The 22344-nt window shown below is 49.4% G+C and overlaps 2 protein-coding genes across 8 annotated transcripts in view; one reads left to right on the top strand and one right to left on the bottom strand.

Moving 5' to 3' along the window:
- Positions 1–95: 95 nt before the first annotated feature.
- LOC122364109 (F-box only protein 8-like) lies at positions 96–8821 on the bottom strand. Of its 4 annotated transcripts, none has more exons than XM_043334189.1 (7): positions 8667–8821; positions 6489–6596; positions 4769–4973; positions 4315–4447; positions 3500–3618; positions 2871–3055; positions 96–2572 (listed from the first exon to the last, which is right to left on the bottom strand). In XM_043334189.1, exons 2-7 carry the CDS (start codon positions 6550–6552, stop codon positions 2364–2366), a joined length of 915 nt encoding a protein of 304 aa, XP_043190124.1. In that variant the 5' UTR covers positions 6553–6596; positions 8667–8821; the 3' UTR covers positions 96–2363. The 4 variants fall into 4 exon arrangements, with proteins under 4 accessions (XP_043190124.1, XP_043190123.1, XP_043190122.1 ...); XM_043334188.1 differs by having other exon boundaries at positions 8720–8750; XM_043334187.1 differs by having other exon boundaries at positions 8618–8709.
- Positions 8822–9250: 429 nt separating this feature from the next.
- The window catches only part of LOC122364108 (myotubularin-related protein 13-like), a 64157-nt gene continuing 51063 nt past the window's right edge, over positions 9251–22344 (top strand). The window contains exons 1-3 of one of the 4 annotated variants that reach the window (XM_043334183.1): positions 9251–9799; positions 15279–15364; positions 18911–19066. In XM_043334183.1, the coding sequence (XP_043190118.1) occupies positions 9745–9799; positions 15279–15364; positions 18911–19066 (297 nt within the window). In that variant the 5' untranslated portion in view covers positions 9251–9744. The remainder of the gene's footprint in view (positions 9800–15278; positions 15365–18910; positions 19067–22344) is intronic. The other 3 variants (XM_043334182.1, XM_043334186.1, XM_043334184.1) reach the window with 3 other exon arrangements.

The raw sequence follows: 22344 nt of genomic DNA, 5'->3' as shown, positions 1-22344 counted from the left end.
CTCACTTCCGCATTGTTATCAGCAACTTCTGATCGTCATAGGCAGTTCGGACAGATCACCAGTAATGAGCAAAAAAAAAAAAAAAAAAACAAGGGTTGCAGTGTGACTAGTGCAAGCAATATATTAAGTAGACTGGCAGGACAAGTCGCCTCTCATGATCGTCACAATTCCCAAACACGAACGGATTATGGAGCTGCCGGCAGCCCCACGAACAACACAAAAATAACATCGTATAGACACATCTGGTCAACATAACGCACAGATTTCCTCGTTCGTCACACACAAACTCAAACAATTTCTGATCGATTCGAGTTCATCCGTACAATTTGGTCGCTGATTGTAGGGGATCAGCGAGCGACCGTACCTTCTATCTAGCTTAGTAACTGAGCGTTCTAGGGCAGCAAACAGCGCGTGTGAGCATAAACTAGGCAGTGGGCAGCCAACACCAAACACTAAGGCCGATATATTATTACAAGCGAGTGACAGATAAACGAATCAGGACGTGTGTCAAACAACTAACATTATCCCTGAAATGGACGTTTACGGAGGCTGGCCGGGCGGAAAGTCGAGGTTATGTCAATTCTTATCGCCACTTTAGAGCGTGCTGCCAATGGCATAGTGGCGCCAGGTCACAAAAAGAGGGACACCCCTTGAAGGACACTACAGACCTCATGGGACACTCCCTCCCATTTCCCCATGCGTCTACGCTCATCATCCTGTCACATCAGCGAGCACGAAAAACGGCAATGAGACACGAGTAGGACTGAAGTCAAGTCAAAGTTTGAGGGTTAGCACGAAGAGGGAGGAAACTCTCAGATACATCGCACACTCGCCAAGAAATACATGTAGCTGGCATTGCACGTTATTGCCGCCAACATACATCAGAGCTATGCTATTCGCTACCTAGCTATGAGCCAGCTGATCTGGGTCACAGGCGCTAAGCACAACGCCACAAAATGCTGTGCCAAAGTACTTGTAAGACATCTATGGCATCGCTCCAGTTTCCCGCTCAGGCGTCCTTCGAGCTACCTACGAGTCCAGTTCGTAACACGACAGCATGCAAATATATGGCACATAACTGTGCGAGACCCTACTGAGTTCTATACAATTCATTACGGAGCCATTTTAATTTTGCAGGAGCCATTCGAATTTGTCATGCATGCTCAAATTTGCTGCGTACATAATACCGTTAAATGGTGAAGGATAAAAAACTGCACGTAACTTTACCACTGATCGATGGAAACACTGAATCAGAATTCTTAGCATAAACCCATCTCTAATGCAAGTACAGTACAGCCAGTTGCCCTCTTCTTTCAACTTCTAAGTCGAAAGTTGCGATACCTGTCGCAATTCGATCAGAACATTTATCGACCAGCGACAATGTTGAACAATCATATTCCGTGGTACAAAATTCCATAAACACCTCAGTTTCCAAATTTCACTTTACCAAGATTGGTCGCTTCAAAACAGCTCATGTAAAAACACCACACGGCCAAAGCCAGACGGTTTGATTATCCTGAGAGCTAGCTGTTAAATGTTCTCGCGAAATTGAATCAGACATGTTGCGGGCCAGCCTGAGGCCAGCTCAGGAGCTGAGAAAGGACGGTGAGCGATCGAGGACGGTAGATATTAGGAGCAAACACCAATGCCAGCTGGCGGCTATTCAGGCGACCGACACTCAGGCACGGGTGAATCTGGTGAATAGAATCAGTGATTGAGACGGATCAGGCGCTGCCATGACATGATACTGTGAATATACTGAAATATTCTATGCTGAAATATACTAGAAATATACTGTGCTGCCCCCAGACATGATCGAATGTTCTCAGAGAGTCAACTGCCAAGATGACAGCGTTGGTCCTTATTTGACAGAAGCCGAGGAGTGACGGATGAAATGCTTAAGATTAGGAGCTGCATTACGTAATGGATAATCCCTTCCCTATTTCAATCCTTTACAACCCTTTCAAATCCTTCCCAATTCCCATGCATAGCAGTGCACCACTAAACCTGGTTATCTTCTAGCCATCTCTAGCAAATACGAGATTTGATCTACCTCACATTCATCAGTCTAAGACTGTTCCAACTCTATTCCTCAATTCTAACGATCAAATAGCACCTATCTGGGGCCCTTCTGTGCGTAGTGACCCATCGACGGCTTATCTACGTTTCTCTACTAGTCCTCGCGATACGTAACGTTTCCCTCTCCCATCCGCGGCAGCTCGAATCACTACGTCCGATACTAAAACAAGATAACAACTCAGTACCGACAGACCGAAGCTGCCGTACCGCGGTGCGCACCGCACATCTAGTTAATTCGTTGTGAGAGTTACAAAGGCCGATCGGCTCACCGACGGTGGTGACACCTAGCGGCAGCCGAGCGCGGGCCGCCGGCCAGCGATGTGGCCCCGCAGGTAGATGTCGTCGTAGAGATGGCCACTGAGAACGTCGTCCACAGCGGCGGCGTGGCGCACGTTGCGGATGAACTCGCGTTTGGACATTTTGTTTTTGACGTGCGGTGATGTGAGGTCGACGGAGAGCATGATGAGCGAGAAACACAGGATGTACACCGTGTCTGTGGGCAGAAAGGAGGGCGCAGAGTTTAGAGTGAAAAACGCAGAACGTACACATATTCGGCGGAGGATAAATGGAGCGGCGAAGGGTGGGAAGGACGGACGGGAGGGGAGGGAAGCTATGAAGGAAGAAGAGGCAGAAAAGGATCTGAAAAGAGATGCGATAGCGGGAGAGACTTTAAACAAATGCTAACTGCTCTCTTCATAGGAGTCTAGGACACAAACACCTTTTTCAATATCAAGCCTGACGCATATTCTGTAAAAGCACCGCTCTTCACACAATACAAGTCCCTTACTGACCTGTCGACAGTCCTAGCTGAGGATTTCCCTGGCAGAACTTCACGGAGAACTTGTCCAGCATGGTCTGCAGGTAGTTGCCGCGGTCCTCGGGTGGCTGTACCTTGCTGAACAGCTTCCTGAGCGCAGCCGGAAGGAACTGGTCGCGGTAGTTCTGCAGGTCCATCACCAAGGTCATTACGTCCCGCCTGTAGGAAGGAAGACAAAAGGAGGGTTAGACAGACGACTCTGCACAGACGGACGGGCAGACGATACTCCGGGCAGGTCGGATTGGCGGGTGCGGGGATGGAAGGGAGGGGTTAGCGGGGAGACAGTAGACTAAATTTGTCAGGCCGACCGACGTCAGACAGGCGGAAGGAATCAGCGAGTTATCTGGGACGTAAGCATCAAACGGTCACTGGTGAAAAATCCAGATTATTCTGTGTTATAATTTCTACGATCCTTCACGAACAAAAGAGCGACGCATGAATTTTCGCCCTTACCTAATACACGATTTAAATAAATTTTCGTAGAATTAAGACGGGAATAAGAAAAAATGTACCCGGGACAAACTATTGGCCCGTTCTATCCCCAATACGCATATCGGTCCCACGTGTCACGATTGCATTCCCCTGTTCGCTCCGGCGACTGACCGCTGGTCCAGGTATCGCCGCATCTGCTGCGGGTTCATCTGGCTGCTGCTGTGTAGAAACATGGCAATCTCGGCCGGGTCGTCATCGACCAGACCGCGGCTGATAAAATACTGCATTCCCTGCGGAAAGGTGTTGACAAAGCGATGTGAGAGACGTAGCAGGGACCGCTTACGCCGATCAGACGAACAGCGGATTGACTTTCCGGATTTGTCTAAGATCACTAGAACTGCATTCCCTGTGAATTTAGTCTAAACAAACACAAAATGCATCAGTTGGCATTTAACAAAATGCAACACGACACTCTGAATTGGATAGCGGAGCACGCTAAATCACGCTGTCTGTGTATTTTATGCTACAGCGATATTTTGAGCCCACCAGAGGTCGGTGGGCTCATTTTAGAGCCCACCGACCTCTGGAGCCGTATGGCAGCCTCGCGAGCGTTGGTATAAATGGTAGGTCCAGCTGCAACCTCGTCCAGCCGCAGATAGGTGCACGGGTAAGTAGAAGGAGAGCCTCTACCCACTAAGAACGGGTCGGTACAGCGGACCTCTACTCACTAGTGAGAACGGTCGGTACAGCGGACCCATCCTCTACTCTCTGAGAACGGTCAGTACAGCGGACCTCTACTCACTGATCATTGAGAATTACGGGTCGGTATAGTGGACCTCTACTCACTAAGAACGGGTCGGTACAGTGGACCTCTACTCACTGAGAACGGGTCGGTACAGCAGACCTCTACTCACTAGTGACAACGGTCGGTACAGCGGACCTCTACTAACTGAGAACGAGTCGGTAGTAATGGACCTCTAACTCACTGAGAACGGGTCGGCGTTGAATGTGAGCGTGCCCTCGTCCAGCTGGAGGTAGGTGTGGCGGTAGGAGCGGTCAGCGCCGCCGGCACGCAGTCGGCGATACACCGACGCGTACCGCCACTGGTCCTTACAGAGTCTGGGAGCAGACACGAGGTAGGTGAAGTTTTACCTACAGCATCTGGGCATGAAGCAGAGATGCATGCTTCACGTTTTTTTTTTCAAGAGAAGCCTACAACATTATTTTTTAGTAGATGTGTGTGAGAGAACAAATGAAAACAAAAAAATCACAAACTCCATCCATAGCACCAAGACGTGCCATTATCAGCACAACTTGCTTGAATACTCATATTTTTACTTGTTGTTAGCTGTCTCAATTACAAAAAATACACCCCTGATATGGTCACAAAAAATGTGCATTGTGCCCACTGTCAGAATGTCCCAGACTTCTATCACCTACCCTTGCCAGAGAATCTCATCCTCAGCCAGGTTCTGCCAGACACAGGCAGCCAGGCACAGATCAGTGGCATCCAGATGCTTGAGGACCTCCAGGCCGAGCTCGGCGGGCAGTTCGCTCAGGTCGGGGAACTTGGCTGGACCAGCAGCCACTTCACCAGACTGGCGGTCCTCTGTGGAGCGATCTGGCTGGTCGTCCTCCTCAGGTGCTGAAACAGGTAGGGTTTGAGAATTTGGTTGCTGAGGAGCAAGGAGGGGGGAAAGGAGTGTGAAGAACAGGGAAAATGGATAACTAGCTGACGAAGAGAATGACATGTGGAGCAGGTAGTCAGGACAGCAAGGACCCTGGGACCCATGGTAGGCATTTAGTTAGAGGGCTAAGGGTAAGCAGCCACCACAGGACAATGCTGAACATGGTTAATAGCATAAACTACTAACATTGATTGAGGGATATCAAACTGGTAATAATTAGAATTTGCCAACATGACTCGCCAAAGCAATAATGATCAACGCCATCAGCAACAAAGGGTATCTTTACAAAACTGAGACTACAGGGTGGGGCAGCATAATCGGGAATGCTTTTTGGGCTCTGGTCATGAGTAGGCATGGCATTATTTTGATAAATTATATCATGGCAATGAAACGCCCAAAAGTTGTGCATCATCTGACATGACTACATCCATGAGCATGCAACTTCCTGGAAAAGAGCAGCAAAATAATTCGACGGTGCTCCAAGTGCTTTGCGCGCGCCCATAGACACTAATGTTAAACGAGTAAAACAAGAACATTTTGTTTAAAACAATGCCATTCCACGTAAAGGTTGCTGGACAGGTCAACGTGTTATCACGGACGATAAGGATTGTGTGGGGATACTTAGGACAAAAAGTTAACGTAATCGTCGTAAAATAACTCTTAGCAGAGGACATACAAGATGACTCACTTGAATATAAGGAAGAAGCTCTTGAGCATATTAAAAAGAAACAATGTTCAAAACTTCAGCGACCAAAAATCTTATCACCGACTGGAATACGATAAAAAAGAATGGCATGCCATATAGGGGATTGTATCGAGAATATTGCAGCGGTCATGCAAAGTAAACATCCTGTTGAGGTGATGGACCTATGGGTGGTCTTCAAGGGAGGTGCACGTGGTGCACCCTACTTCATCGAGCCCGGATAAAACGAGCACCTCTGGTAAATACATCCACACTCTGGCAGACTCACGTGGAGTCGTCGGAAGAGAGGATCACTGACGGTCCAGATCACGTCTTACGAGGACTCTGTCCGTGCTGGTACTGCAGTGAGGACGACATGTTATTGTGTAGGGCACCTCCACCTGAGATGAACCAAAAACTTCTGGTCCTTCAACTCCGCCGATTTAAATCCGACCAAATTCTTTACATGGAGCGTTTTTTGGTAGAAGTTTAATGAACAACTTATCATCAGTAAAAACAGTCTTCAGTGCAAGGTACGAAGCTGATGGGCGATCATGGACAAGCAGGAGGTTGCACGTGCATGCGCATGCTTTTGGACCCGCCTTGAGAAGGTCATCGACGCCGAGGGCGGTCAAATAGGATGAGGGATAGGTAAAAGGTGACCGATTGATAGGATGTTGCTAAAATAGTGCTTGGAGCTATATTTTTAGATTCATGACCAAATAATCCCGTTTGATATTTATTCCCGATTATGCTGCCCCACCCTGTAGATTCAGGTAATTGCACTGACCTCTGCTGTGGTTCTGCACACTCTCAGCATGCATCCTCATCAGCACAGAAAGCTGACCACCCATGGTTGCCCGGGCTCCAGGCCACCTCTGGCACTGGCTGTGTCACTCTGAAAGAAGCACACCAATCAATTAGCCAATGGTCCAAAACTTGCCCAGCGCAAGAGCTCATCACTTCTAGCACATTTCGCGAGCTGACGACTTATGGGGCGTTCCACGACAAATCGACAAATAAAAAATTAAATTTGCACCCTCATATTTTATTCTTCGTTGAAAACTGGTGTAAGGGGTTGTGATGGGCGGGGAAGCCAGCTGTGGCAAGGATTTTTTTCTTCGAACAACGGTTTCCGAGATATAGCCTCGGGCAATTCCTGGATTTCGCGCTGCAGCCCTATGTTTGGCGGCCTATAACTCAGAAACTATTGGCTTTTTATGATAAAAACTTTATATGGTTCAACTCACAATCAACCAACAAACATTTTGGCTATCTCGGATTTTTAATTTTTGAAAATTTTGATCACGTGACCTTTTGTCCTATTTTTCGAAGAGTGACCTTGATATTTTCCCCACTGAAAGTTGCAATTTTGTCTGATGACGATTAAAGCCTTATCGATTGTCATTCATATGCGATAATAAAAAAAGTGGTTATCGCCCTGCGTTGACCTCAGGTCAGGTCATTTTTATGACCTGTCCATTATTACGAGCGGGAGCGACAGCGAGATCTCGAGAATAAAGCAAGATAGCGACAAGCGGTAAACAGTAAAGGGTACACACGGTTAAGGTCTATAATTTTTACTGAGGTCATTTTCAGGTCAGGTCAAAGATGACGTCACAGGAGCTAAAAGGAAGTCAAAATGCGGCACTATACATATATATGAAGTTTTTCTCAAATAACTTTCAAGGTATCCCAGCTAGGAACAAACTAATAGCACCATCGTGATCCTCTCGTCGATCCGCATCGAAACATATGTTTGTTGACCTCGAAAGGTCGAAAGGTCAAAAGTTGACCTTAGATCACGTGACCTAAAGTCAACCTTTGACCTTTCGACCTTTCGAGGTCAACAAACATATGTTTCGATGCGGATCGACGAGAGAATCACGATGGTGCTATTAGTTTGTTCCTAGCTGGGATACCTTGAAAGTTATTCGAGAAAAACTTCATATATATGTATAGTGCCGCTATTTTGACTTCCTTTTAGCTCCTGTGACGTCATCTTTGACCTGACCTGAAAATGACCTCAGTAAAAATTATAGACCTTATCCGTATGTACCCTTTATCGTTTACCGCTTGTCGCTATCTTGCTTTATTCTCGAGATCTCGCTGTCGCTCCCGCTCGTAATAATGGACAGGTCATAAAAATGACCTTACCAGAAGTCAACTCAGGGCGATAACCACTTTTTTTATTATTGCATATGAATGACAATTGATAAGGCTTTAATCGTCATCAGACAAAATTGCAACTTTCAGTGGGGAAAATATCAACGTCACTCTTCGAGAAATAGGACAAAAGGTCACGTGATCAAAATTTTCAAAAATTGAAAATCCGAGATAGCCAAAATGGTTGTTGGTTGATTGTGAGTTGAACCATATAAAATTTTTATCGTAAAAAGCCAATAGTTTCTGAGTTATAGGCCGCCAAACATAGGGCTGCAGCGCGAACTCCAAAAATTGCCCGAGGCTATATCTCGGAAACCGTTGTTCGAAGAAAAAAATCCTTGCCACAGCTGGCTTCCCCGCCCATCACAACCCATTAGACCAATTCTAAGCAAAAAATAAAATATGAGGGTGCAGGGCACTTGTCGATTTGTCGTGGAAGTTTGTCGTGTCGTGTTATGTCAAAAGTTGAGCTATACAGGTTTCGTCATTTTCCCAGAAAAAGACGAAAAGTGTATTTTTCTTTAATGTTTCCTTGTGGATTTCTTCAGTTCTTAGGGTCGGATCAGGATAGAGAGGCAAACAACGATAACTTGAACTGAAAACAAAGAAAAGAGCTCAGAGCTGGCAGACGTTATTTTACTAGAACTTCAACAGTGCACATGCCATATAAATGATAAAATATAAAAAGTGTACGGCGATCGAAGGCACAAAAACAATTAAGATCGAGATGAAATAACACCGCCAAACTTTCACCTAATCTTTGTTTTTATCAAAATCTGTGTCCACTGTGCTGTGTGTTTACTTTTTCGCTGGGTGAAGAGAAAAACTCTCACGTGTTCATCGTTCTGTATATACTGGTAAGTTGGCTGATCGGATGTTTTCAACCAATCAGTGCAAGATACGCGAGGGAAGCCCTCATGTCATTGGCTAAATTCTCGGTGACATATCCATGGATGTGCCTTAACAAACTTTTCATGTGGTGAGTGAAGCCAGCTGCTCGCATTGTTACATTTTATTTTAATAATTTTCATGCTGGATACAGTTTACGATACCATCTTTTTTGACAGAATATCAGTTGCAAAAATATTTTTCTTGATGAAAAATTTCATCAAAGTATTTCAACGCCTAAAGATGCATCATTTTATGAGAACATGAAGGAAGAGAAATTAGAGGTGCAAATTCACTGTTACTCTGGAAGGATATTCATCATAAAAACATCTTAGTTTTCATGACTATTGGTTTCAGATTAGCATTCCACTGCCTAACACATAAATCTTAGTTAATATTAACTTCAAAAGTCATTAATGGGCAGAGAAAATACCATATTTCATATTTTCCCTGCTGATTGACATTACGTTTTGGTTATTCTTGACGACCAATCACATTTGCTGATGGGTGGGGCTGTTTATGACTCAAAGTGACGCAGCCTAGACAATTGACTGTGCCAGGAATGTCTACGGCTGAATATGTTATGCGGTTATATGGCCTTGTGTTATGCATCGAGCGGCGGTTAGTTGCGAGTTACGTTATTGTATGGGTGCTGCCGATGCCTGTAATCAGAGATTATTTTTACGTGTTGTGTCCGTGAAAATCGTGGTGATTTTTCGTTCCTCAATGACAGCTTAGCGACTTACAGATCAACCCGTGCGCCTGAGCGTTTCACAGAGGCTTCAGCTCAAGTGAGAGAGCTGCTCTTGCACCGTGAAGTCAAGCATTGTGTCAGTGGTCAGTGCCTATTTCATATTTGGATACATTAATTAAACTGTGTTCATATGTGTCCAATGTGATATTGGCACACAAGTGACGACTGAATGAAGCATTTGTGAGCTAAATGTGAGACCCGCTGTAGTGATGTGACGTGTGATACCTACATCAAGATAATGTCGAGGCTGGCAGATTACTTTGTAGTGGTTGGATACAACCATGAAAAAGACAGTAAGTGCCTATTAATCATACAGTTGTGTTTTTCTAACTTTTACTAGGATAGATAGATGAGTAGATCTGGTAAGATATGGATGTTACCAACCTATTTCACAGCTTACTATGAATATAGGTACCTATGTTTTTAACTCTCAGCTTTGCCCATTTTATCAGGCAACACATTCACACACTCAGATGCTGCAGAGACATACCCAAATAAATGTTTCTCCAATTTTCTTTTTCTTATCATTATGAAAGTTGTTCAGTTTTCTTCTTGTTCTAACATAGCAGTAAATTTTTATCTTTTCATTTTGGGCCCTGTGGGGAATTTTGTCTAACCCCCCCCCTCCCTTCCCCAATATGCCAGTACATTGACAACAAAAACTTATCATAAGAATCAACAGGGAACATTTTTCCAACAGCTGCAGTGTGTGCATGGCAGTGTGAACTATGGGATGCTCTGGCTGGCAATGCTGACTAGTGACTGTGATTGCTGTGAAGTGCAAGAGACTATATGCTTTTGCATGGAAATCCCTTGATCATATCCCAAGAACCCTGGATTATGTTTCTAGATAAAGGGAAAACATAGGCATATCTTCTGGGGTAATGCTCCCTTTCAGGGATTTTTGGAGATGGTATATGCAGTGGTAAATATTATTATTAAGTGGAAGAGGCTTTTGCCATATCACCAAGCTTTAAAGCTTGAAAGTACTCTTGTGCATACTATGTGCAAGTACCCTAACCCACTCCCATTATATTTCTGTGAGAACCTTTAATCAGTGCTAGATGCTTTGTGGAGTATTTATTTTTTTCTGTGTTGAATCCTTCTTGTATTCTGAGTCTACACAAGACTCATATGGTTAATATTATGTTATTGCCTCTTTTCTTTATGATTGTATGTCTTTTCCATAATGCTCACCTTATCCTTGACTTGTACTGAGAGATGTGCTGCTGATTCAAATCTGTCTGTATGTCTCAAAGTTCTTGGTGCATCCTCTGGTGCTTGGTACATTTCTTTCTCACAGGGTTTTAGTGTTGACCTCACTAAAAGCTATGAAAGGAAATGATGTAAGTAGGTACTAGGGATTGAGCTCCTGGACAGACATACACAGTCAGCCACATTATCTGGCACATATTTCAGTTGGTCACCCTGGCATCGACAAAGCTGTCCTCTTCTGGCACTCATGTCATGCTCCTATCGGCTGGAGCGAGCACGGTAACGGTGTTGTGGCGAAGGACGCCGCTTTTTCACAACACGGCACCACGACTGGCGTCCTTCGGACGAGCGAGTATGCAGTTTGACGGTGATGGCAGATCACGAACACTGCCGGCTGTAGATCCTGGATGATGTGCTACTGCTGTTCTTTCGGATTGCCGGACCAGCTCGCAGTCTAGCTCTGATCACCGAAAGTCTGATGGTCTACCAAATGAGCTGCCTACGGTGTTTGTCTGATCACCTGAACGGTCGGATGCTATGCTTGTTTGTCATGGTCAGCCTCAGCAGGTGCTCATCTGATGCGCTTTCAAGTGGTCAGTCTATCCCATCCCGAGTCCATTTATCGACACATATCGCTCTGAGGAACAAGTGCCTACCTATTGTGTTCTGACTTGACCCGCGAACACCTGGTCGGTCACCTGGGTCAGGTCGACCCAACGTCAGGAGCAGTGACCCGACCTTTGCTTACCGATCAATGGCCGGTATCGTGAGTTCTCATGCTCTCACGAAAGAAGCCGGTTCCCATACGGCGCGTGGGCGGTACTGGCTCTGACAGTGACGTCACCTCGGGATGACATCACTGATCACTCCTGCCATGAGTGACGTCACCCCGTCTGACCGAGCTGAGGTCACCCGTGTGGGCTCTGTCCCGCCCATGCTGGACACGGCAGTGCTCCACGCCGTTCCAGAGTCTGGCACTCTTCCAGAAGGGCCCCGCCGTGTGTGCTGTTCTTGTATACAGTATACACCGCTCATTGCTTCCGCACTAACACGGGCACGAGCCGCCCAACTGGCCCGTGCCGCTGTCGTCGGCTCTTTGGGGCGTGTTTATCCGGCGATGTGCGCTCGCCGGGCTGCCGGAAGGTATTCTGAGAGACGCTCCAGCCGGCGGGTGTGGTGGAGCGAACGGTATGGAGAGCTAATGTAGTACGACGAGGAGCTACGTACCGCACGGCGAGGAAAGCGAAACATCGCAAAGAAAAGGGAAACATATGTCGAATGATGCGAGATCTGAGTGGAATGTATGCTGGAATTGTGCTGCGTGGATTCGTCTGGATCGATTTAGCAGCATCTACCGCATACAGCAGATATCTGTAACACATATTCTGCGCGTGGTCATGTGTATGCTACGGTGATCGCGATAATCGATGAGAAGCAGCATGGTGCCATCGGATACCTTGCGGATATTTTCGGATATTTTGTTCACGTAATCAGGTGGACAGAAACGTCATTTTATCGTCATACCGTTCTCCTTATTACGTGCAGACACGTTGCAACCCTATCTCGCTCATTGTTTTTATCCCTCGTCTATACTCTTCTTTTTCAACCGGCATTCGCTCTGACACTCTGACTCGCACAGATCACCCATAGTTCACGTGCCGAGCTAGCTACACATGCCGGCGGCTACCGCATACCACGGCCAATGGCCAGCCCACCACCCGGCCTTCGGTGGCCGCTATTACGTGAATCACAGCGGAAGGCGGTGTGTTCCGGTCGAGCGGCCCGCGTCTCGGCCGACCCGGAGCCTGTGGCTACTGTGTGGTACGGCTCTAATGGCCAACATGACCTCAGTGGTTGTAGCGTGTCCTGCAGTGGCAGCTGTTAGGTGTAACGGATGGTGCTACAGAGAATCTGCACCTGTTGGATCGTTAAGAATGCGGTGATTTTGACGGACGTAGACCGTTTCGCTGGGTTTGAAGATAAGAATTGGTTAGCTACTGGCTGTTTTGCCTTCCATGAATTGAAACCTGTAGGACGCTGTTGCTTTGACGCCAACCTCAAATCCAAATGAGCATCGGCGTTGTTTCTTTGTTCATTGCGAAATCATTCCGTGCACTTGCACCAAGTGCCAACGCACATACTACATCCGTCGCCCCGAGCTGCTCCAACCCTGTCTCAGCCCGCACCACTCGCCGCCGTCGCGCCGGAAGCGGCAGCCCGTTCGGGCGTTGCGGGGCGCCCTGCCCGTGAGAACCGGCGGCGGTCCGCGTACGCTCGGCTGACGCTGGCGGCTCCCGTTCCGCCGCCCGCGTCTCCCCTGAGTGGGCGGGCTCCCGGCCTTGGCGCCCGAGCCCTGATCGGCGGCCGGCTAGTACTCTTGCCCGCGCTCACATACGTGCACGTTACCCCGGCAACGGGCTATTGACCAATGAGAAGCGAGAAAAGTGTTACGTCACTGCGATTTTTCATATACCTGTGCCCCCCGGACGTGACGTAGTGTGCTCGCGCGCGTGCAGGGTCCTCTCTGCGATCGAAAAAGAGCGCTAGCAGCGCGCCACTCGACGCCGCAATTGTCAAAAGCGGCGTATTAGTATGCTTTATTATGAATGATGTGTGTAAAAGTGAGTTTTTATGTTGTTTATTTGGAGGAAATGGTTGGAATAAATTAAGGCATTTTTATTTCTGTTGGTTGGAGTTTTTATTCAAAAGATTTCGGTCTATACCATTGATATTTACTGAAAATACCTTCGCTTGAATAAATTGCAGATATTTGGCAACTGAAGTGTTAGGTAAGCCTAAATGATATGTAAAAAGGTAAGAGACACCCTGATTATCATTTGAGAAACGACAAAATATGAATTTTCCTTATAAAACTCGCTCAATATGCTACTCCGCGGTTTATGCCCCGAGGGTGTCCGAGGGTTCCCGTTAGTTTGTCGTTGGCGCTCGGCTCGCGCGCGAGCCGACGTCACCGCCTGTGACGTCGGCTCGCGAAATACGTCATACCCTGCACACAAAATAGCCGGCTGCCGAACAGCGCTCCGAGCGCTGTTCGGCAGCCGGCTATTTTGTGTGCAGGGTATGACGTATTTCGCGAGCCGACGTCACAGGCGGTGACGTCGGCTCGCGCGCGAGCCGAGCGCCAACGACAAACTAACGGGAACCCTCGGACACCCTCGGGGCATAAACCGCGGAGTAGCGTATTGAGCGAGTCTTATAAGGAAAATTCATATATTTTCGTTTCACAAATGATAATCAGGGTGTCTCTTACCTTTTTACATATCATTTAGGCTTACCTAACACTTAAGTTGCCAAATATATGAAATTTATTCAAGCGAAGGTATTTTCAGTAAATATCAATGGTATAGACCGAAATCTTTTGAATAAAAACTCCAACCAACAGAAATAAAAATAACTTAATTTATTCCAACCATTTCCTCCAAATAAACAACATAAAAACTCACTTTTACACACATCATTCATAATAAAGCATACTAACACGCCGCTTTTGACAATTGCGGCGTCGAGTGGCGCGCTGCTAGCGCTCTTTTTCGATCGCAGAGACCCTGCACGCGCGCGAGCACACTACGTCACGTCCGGGGGGCACAGGTACATGAAAAATCGCAGTGACGTAACACTTTTCTCGCTTCTCATTGGTCAATAGCCCGTTGCCGGGGTAACGTGCACGTATGTGAGCGCGGGCAAGAGTACTAGCCGGCCGCCGATCAGGGCTCCGGTCAGCGGACGGTGGTCGGCGGAGGGATGGGTCGGTCCCCACTGGTCGGAGGGAGAGGGCAGTTTCCGGTCGTGGTCGGAGATTGGTGTGGAGCTGGGGTTTGTTGATGCGGTGGGGTGATAGGCGAGTTTGAAAACGCTGCGGTCGCCGCTTGTTATGCTGGGTGTGTGAAAGGAAGGGAGTTACGATCTGGAGAGTAGGTGAGCGAACCGAGAGTAAAAATGAAACCGCGCGATGCGGATTGTGGCAGATGGATGTAACTGAACAACATGCCAAATACTCTATCGAATTTCGTCTGCTTCCCGCTCCTATTTCTCAACCCAATGCGCTGTAGATTGTTTGGGATAAAAATAACTTCCTACAATCTCTCAGTTCCGTATCTTTATCAATTCATTCTGGCTTGGAGCAAAGTCGTGTGATTAGGCACACCTCACCCAAGGCTTAGAGTAGGTATAGTGCTAGTTAAACAGTTAATAACCTATGTGACAAACGACAGTCTGTCTATCCCTAACGAAAAGTAATAGGATTCCGAGTTAGGATGTTCGATCCTTATCCCGTCCGTCTATCCGTCTGTCCGTCTTTCTGTGCTCCGTCCCTCTGTCCGTCCATCTTTCCATGTTCCATCCATCTGTCCATCCGCTTGTGCGCAGTCGACGTGTCCACTGTTCGCGCTCCTGTCACACTGTCCGTCAGCATTGTCTCTCATCTGCCACCCGGCTATACCTCCTCTGACCTTTCGTCGCCCGGCCCACTGACCCGTGCCCTTCCCTTTGTCGTGAATCTCTGAGCTCGCTCTGACGGTTGGCTCCGTCCTGTTACAGAACAAGGCGTCAGCTGCGGAAAAATCCTACAGCGATTCCCTGTCACCGACTGGGATGACACCGCCTTCATCGATGGCATCGAGCTGGTGAGTCGCGTCTGTTTGTCGTCAGGGCTGGGTGTCGTGTCCTGTACGCACGGGGACGGGGAACTGACTGTCTTGTCCGACTCGGAAATGAGGAACTGCCTTCTCCGACTCGGGTCCGAGTGGGGAGCAGTTACAGCGAAGGAAACTGTCTGGTTCTGTTGGTTGGACTTCACGAGCGGCGGCGGCAATGGCCGTGGGTGGGGCTACTCGCGGCATGAACTTTATGTAGACTGCAGGATCACGGGTGTTTTAGTCAACCTACATGGAGGCGCCCGTCACGGGGGAGTTCACTCTCTGTAGCTGAGTGTATCTCCCCGATCCCGTCACGGGATATTCCTGTGAGTGTCTCCCGTCACGGGATAGGTCAATATCCTCAGCAGAGTGTGTAGCCCCGTCCTGGGGCAGTTTCCCTCCCATGTCTGAGCGTAACCCTCCGTCACGGCACAGTAAGCCACCCGCGCCTGAGTCTGTCCCCCCGTCACGAAACAGTCAGCCATCCGCGCCTGACGCTGGCTGTCGTTACACTGTGATGAATGATGCCGACGGATGAGATAGTCGGATCGGCTATGTTTATGTTATGTGACTGGGGCCTGTCCGCCGCCCGCGCCGCAGACTGGAATGATATCATCATTCATTTCCTGTATCACTCATGGTAGAAATATGTCAGTGCTGTGAGCCATTTTGGATTCTTTTTCAAACATTGATTAAAATTCCATGTTTTGTTATTTCTATTTTTTTTTCATTGATTCCTTTGGATATTAAATCTGTATTTACTCGTTCCTTCAAAATTTCCAAAATTGCTTCGCTTTCTTTAGCTTTGCCATAGACCTCTGCATAGCGGTGTACGGTTCAGCGTTACGCACTCTTGCGGTGCTCGTGCCATCACACCCAGTGTCTGTGATAACTCATATACGAGCATTACCTTATGCCTACTGCCTAGCCTCCATACTGGGATAAGGTGCGGTAGAACTTCTGGAAGCGGTGTATGGGGGTTTTCAGTATAATGGTGCCGTACCTCATTATGAGAGGTGACTGTCAAAAGCAGTGTTAAGTTGAAACTATTCGATTTGCTCATGTGACAAGAGACAGTTTTATTTTTTACTGTTTGTTGGGTTCTAAGCAGGTTTTTGTGATTCGTTCGTTTTCAGTTGAATTCCTCTGGTTATTAGCCAACGGCTTTCCGTTTCGGAGATCGTTCAGTTGCGTTTGTTGTCGGTTGTCCACTTTCCTCTGGTGATAACCTTCCCAGGAATGGTTACAGGTGCCAGCTAAAGAAAAGTAACCTTGCCAGCTACCAGCTGCAGTCCGTGACCCATTCCCATGCATTTTGTATAGAATGGTGACACGGATGTTGCCGTTGACCTGCCGAATCGAAACGCTTTAGTCGCTCGTGTTGGTAATCAAATGATGAAGGACTCACCTCACCTGCAATATTGCAGCGATCGTTTTCGATTTCGAAACGTATTGTTGCTGACTCATGCAAGTCATCTTAGTAAGCTGTTGTCCCCGGTGAACTGGTAGTGGGCATACTGTTTTGTCCCAACTTCATTTCCGTTTAGGAGGCCGAAACGCTAGTGGTAATTAGTTTTTGCATGCCAGTGTTGTGGAGGGAATAGAGCTCTAGCGCTGTTCATGCTAGGTGACCGAGCACTGACCATTTAAAGGGTTGCCCCGTTTTGTTGACATCGTGTTCTATTGTCTGCTCGAAAGCTTGAGCACTGTCAACAGCTTTTTGTACCACGCCACGCATCGTAGTTCTTTCTAGCAGAGATACATTTTGTGTGTTGCCTTTTTAAAACACATGATTCCTTTTATTCGCCTCAATCACCATTATAAGGACTGCCAAATTACAGCAACGGTATACAAGTGTTTTGCCACGGACACTAATTATCCCAGTATGTGTTTATCACCCCGTCACCATTCGGCGTGTCCGGCCGCCGCGGTACCATGGCCGAGTCTCCTTGAGGAGTCTGTGAGTCAGACTCTGAGTCAGCTGCTCGCGGCATTAGGCGCGTTCCACTTGGCTCGCCACACTGATGACTCCGTGCGGCACCGCTCTGCGGGCCTGCCCGATTTTCCGCCGCGGGCCATCGCGCAGTGGGCAGCTGGCGACAGATAAATGTACGGCGAAATGAGTGGAAATGCCGGGAGAGCTGGATGGAAACTTGCTGGAATGTGGGGGTAGGGTGGGCTGTCAGGGGCGAAGGGCCGAGGAAGTGCGTCTGTCTCTTGGTCTGGGTCTGGTCTGGTCCGGACTGTGTCTGTCTGTTGCTGTAGATTACTGGTTTTGCTCTGTGAGATTCTGGAGTGATATTATCAACGGTGGTAATGTAGGTGAAAGGCCGTAATTTGTGTGGTATTTGCCGGAACGGATGGCATGTGGGCTTGATTTGCGGTATCTAGCGCTAACATTCGAGAACGCTACTGTTTGATTCGAGTGTCTACTGTCTACTGTCTAGCCCATCGAGCGCACCGGAATTGCTTACTTTTGTGATGCATTGTCCGTGAGCGATGATGGTTTAACACTACATAATCATAAGCCAATGTTCTGTTTTATACGCTGCATAGTGCATAGTGTACAGTGCACGCTCGATGGGGCATATGGCTTCATGTTCATTAGCGATTTTCATTATGAGGGTCAAATAGAATTGGCAAATGGGGCATTCTAAAACTCGTTCAACCAGAGCATTATTTTTCCAAATTAGACCCCCGGTTTTGCGCCATCTATGTTTGTATGCAAGGTTAGTTCCGCAACGTTGATTTATGAGAGGCACAATATTTGCCAACTATCAAGTTAATACTCATCTACGTAATAGCATAGACAAGCACACTGCAAGTGACATTCCATTACGAGTGGTGCTTGAACTACCACCTTCCTTGACAGCGCTGTTCGTTTCTGGGCTGAATCCGACCTCGGCGACGGGTCATTGACTGCCCCAGTCTGGTATCGCTCTCTTCTCGTTACTCTGCATTGCTGGCAGGGCTGCACGCACGCCGGACCGTAGACTGTGGTCGGCTGGAGTGTGGTCTGTGGTCGGCGCAATTGGCGTAATGCGCTCCCACGTCGCCGTTTTCACCTGTTCTGCGGGCGGCGGCGCGGACGGTGTTGACGCCACTAGCATCTGACTGTAATATGGAGCGGGAGATTTTCGTGCTCGATCAAGCTATTTCCTCTCTGTTAGATATCAGTATTTGATTAAGGTTCGAGTTGCGATAGATTACTCGAATATTTTCAGCCTTATATTTTTTAAGTTTTACGGCTCACCTACTGATATTTGTTTGCACATTATTCTACAAATGTTCTGTTGCGAGAATAATTCATCATTTTTTAGACCCTGTGCTCCGCTTCCTCGTACTTCACTTAGCATAACACATTTACAGTTGTCACATAAAATACCAGCAGCATCGTTTCGTGTACTGTACCGCTCCTATGCTCTCATCTACATTGTTAATCAGAGCGTTATCCACGTCTCGCGAATCCCATCTGCTCTTTTACTAACCACATTACCACCGTATCTGACCCGTCTCTCCCCCGTTCCATTTCAGTTCTGCCAGCCGCAGGGCTGGGCGCTCTCCACGGAGCGTCTGGAGCCGCGCTTCTTCGTCTCTGTTCTCACAGACGTGGATGCCGAGCGACACTACTGCGCTTGTCTCACCTTCAACGAGACGGTCACCATCCAGCCCAGCAAGCCAGTCGATGAGGTGGGTCCACCGCTCGCCGCCGCCCACACCCGGAAAATGACAGGGAGGAGCACAACGGTCCCGTCACGAAACTGTGGATTGTGGACAGGATAAGGCTACCTTCATTCATGGCGGAATCTTGGAAAGGCCGTGGGTTTTGTGGCTCGTGGTGGGCACTGGCAAATTGGTTTGGGAGATTTAGGGGGTTAAAATGCTTCGGTAGCCTAGCTAAGTGTGCCAAGGGGAGATACGAGATTCTAGTGGGCGGACCCGACTCATAACGGAATTATTTACTATTCCCGCCCCTCCCCCGCTCTAAGACAGTTACTTCGCCCAGTCCTCCTCCACTGTATTACCGCCTCGAGGAGGTTACCTCCTCACTCTGTATGACGGAGTTACATGTCTCTCGCCCCTGAAAGAGGTGTGGGCTCTGACTGACGTGGCTTCAGTAACGGCTCTAATCGCGCCGGCGCGGCGCTGCTGTTTGATTTGGGTGGCCGGCGCGTGGTGCGGCGCCGGTGTCGGTAGCTTTCAGCACCCTGCCCTCTGCGGTAATGACTGGCGGATGTTTATTATCTTTATCCGATCTAACGCGCTCATTACACACGCTGCGCCTGTAATAGCCGGTGGCGAGAGAGGGTTCTCGCTGTGGTCTGGATACGGTTAGATAGGCCAATCTAATTGGTAGGGCTGTGACGCGTGAGTCATCATCTTTGCTAGTCATCTTATTTACAGCGTGAACGTCGCCGCTCCAACCCACGCCGGTTCTGTCACTCCACTAATCAATTTCCTCCGTTTTCTTGCACTGTAACGGTCCAATTCTCGTGTGTCTGCACTGTTTCCCTCGCACGACGCTCTGGAGCTGATCCAGAGCCGGCATGTGTCCGCCCTCGCCTGACTCCAGCCCGGCCCAGCCCGGCCCGGCGCCCCTCCGCTCTGCCCCCGGGCCGATCACGCTGCCGCTAACCGGTTCACAGGCCGACCAGGGGCGGTGCGGCGACCGACAACCTCTGTTAGGCCCCCGTTGCCCGCGCCACTATCACCAAGCGTTCGCCTCAGTTGGCTGTCAGCGGCCGAAACCACTCGCGTCGGCTCGTTTGTAGGGTAGGACGGCCCCTAAAAAACGCACCGACGGAGTGATAACGACGAGGTATATAGGTCGGGATTAAGGATATGCAGGTTTGACGAATCTAGAAGTCGCATCTATTAAATAGGTGAGGGTGGGTGGGAAACTTCTCGCCCACTCTCTGCTCCACTCGCCGTCCGTCGCAGTCGACGACTGCCGTTCGCGCCTCTCAGCTCTGCTGCCAGCGGCGCGCCCGTTCCTACACTCCCCTTCGCACCACCCCTAGTCAGGGTCTGCCCCGCGTCTGTCGGCGGGGTGATTTATCTGTCTCCGACCCCCGTCTCCCTTTGCTCCGGTCACGTTCAGTGGCGCCCGGGCAGGGTCCTAACCTTCCATAGCCGCGTCGCCGCTATGAGTTGATTAGGCCCCCGTTGCCCGCGCCACTATCACCAAGCGTTCGCCTCAGTTGGCTGTCAGCGGCCGAAACCACTCGCGTCGGCTCGTTTGTAGGGTAGGACGGCCCCTAAAAAACGCCAAATACACCCAATGGAATGAAAAAGTCTTAGGCTAAGCGTCCGCTGCCCAAACCTTTCTCGATCTCTGCTGAGCAGTTAATGGTTTGACCACGAATCCGGGCACATGCCGCATGCGGAAAGGTTCCCAGTGTGTTCCGCTGGCGGTGCCCGGTCTGTTATTGCGGCATGGCTCTTGGTGGTGAGTTTGGGTCGAACCCTTAGTTAGTGTGAACCGGGGCGGCGAGGGACTCCCTCCACCCCAAGGTCGGCTCCCGTCCTGAGTCAGCTGTGACTGGACCCCATACTCCCCGCACAGTGCCGCCAGTGACTCACTGTCGACCGGCGTGGGGGCGCCGCGACCCACTAATGGAACGTGACCGTGTTCGGGGTGTTCGTTAGTCGTCTGCCTCTCGTGGCCGCCGGGGGACCAGCGGGGGAGCCGGGTCGTGCGGCGTCGGCTGGTATCAGGTTGCGGCGGGCGGCCCTTCCCGCCGCTGTCGCCTGGTTTGAGGACCGTGGCGGCCCCACTGTGGGCCTCTGTGGCTCCGCGGACAGTACCGGCAGGCGGGCCCGCGGCTGCCCCGGCGTTGACTGTCTCATCAGCCGGTCCGGTGTCGTGGCGGTGCCGGGGCTGTGCCAGCGGCCGGCGGCCGGCTCTGGCTCCGCCGATGGCTGTCTTTTCTGACTGGCGGTCGGCGCGGGCGGCCTTGGGGGGGGGGAGGGGGGAGGGGCGACTGTGGTTCCCGGCGGCCCTGCTGTGTCGTTCGCTGATATTCCAGTGTGTGTGAAGCCATGCCTGGACGCACTGCGGTCAGGGGGGGGGGGGTCCGATCCGATGGTTTTGTCCCCGTGTCGGTCTTGGACCCCCGTGTTCACGGCCTCGGGGTTGTGATGTTTAGCCCCGCACGCTTCCCGGCGCCTAAACCGACGTCATCGGTGCTGGCTAAAATGGAATGCCGCGAATCTGGGATCAGTGGCCTGGTTTCGCCTTTGATATCGTGCTGCAGATTATCTAGTCGTCGGCAGCGGTCCCGTAGACCTATGTTGCGCGCAACTTAGCCGCGGCGTCGGCGGCGGACCCGGTTTACGTGCTCATACGACCGCACATACATAAATAAGGTTTGTATGGCCATGTGGCCGTGAATGACTGGTAGAAAAGGTTGTGCCTGGATTCCGGTGCTGTGATGGCACCGCACGCAAAGCACAGTGCCTCACGGAAAGTAGGAACGGTGCATTGTTAGCGTACTTTAAACGCACCTACCCCTACCTAAGAATCACGTGCTGTTCATGAGGCCTGTGAGCACGGGCGCCGATGACTTTTCTGCCGCTCCGTTCTGGCCTGCGGGATGACGACTTTGCATTGCCAGCGCATGTGGGGACTCACATTTGGCAGCTGCTCGCACGGGTTACCGTGGGTGGGCAGGGTTCGCGAAAGTGTCGGCTGCCAGCTTGCCGCAGATTGCAGTGTCGCGACGCTTACTCGGAGTCTCGAGATTGGGGAGCCGGCAGGCAGCGGCGTAGTCGGTGTATTTGTGTCCGGGCATGATCTTGCATGCATTTTGTCTGTGCTTGCTCGATTCCTGCACTCAGAATACACTTTGAGAGCAGTTTGAATAAAGACTCAATTGAGCGCTGAGACCAGCCTCAAATGTGTCTGATTTTAAAACGGTTTCAGTAAGGCTTCCTAAGGGCTCATGTACCCGAATACTGGATTCAAG

Source organism: Amphibalanus amphitrite, unplaced genomic scaffold (genome assembly GCF_019059575.1).
Source record: "Amphibalanus amphitrite isolate SeventyFive unplaced genomic scaffold, NRLGWU_Aamphi_draft 000656F_arrow, whole genome shotgun sequence".
Taxonomy (NCBI): Eukaryota; Metazoa; Arthropoda; class Thecostraca; order Balanomorpha; family Balanidae; genus Amphibalanus; species Amphibalanus amphitrite.
Note: the sequence above shows the minus strand (reverse complement) of the source record. Positions and strands in the feature narration are given on the sequence as shown.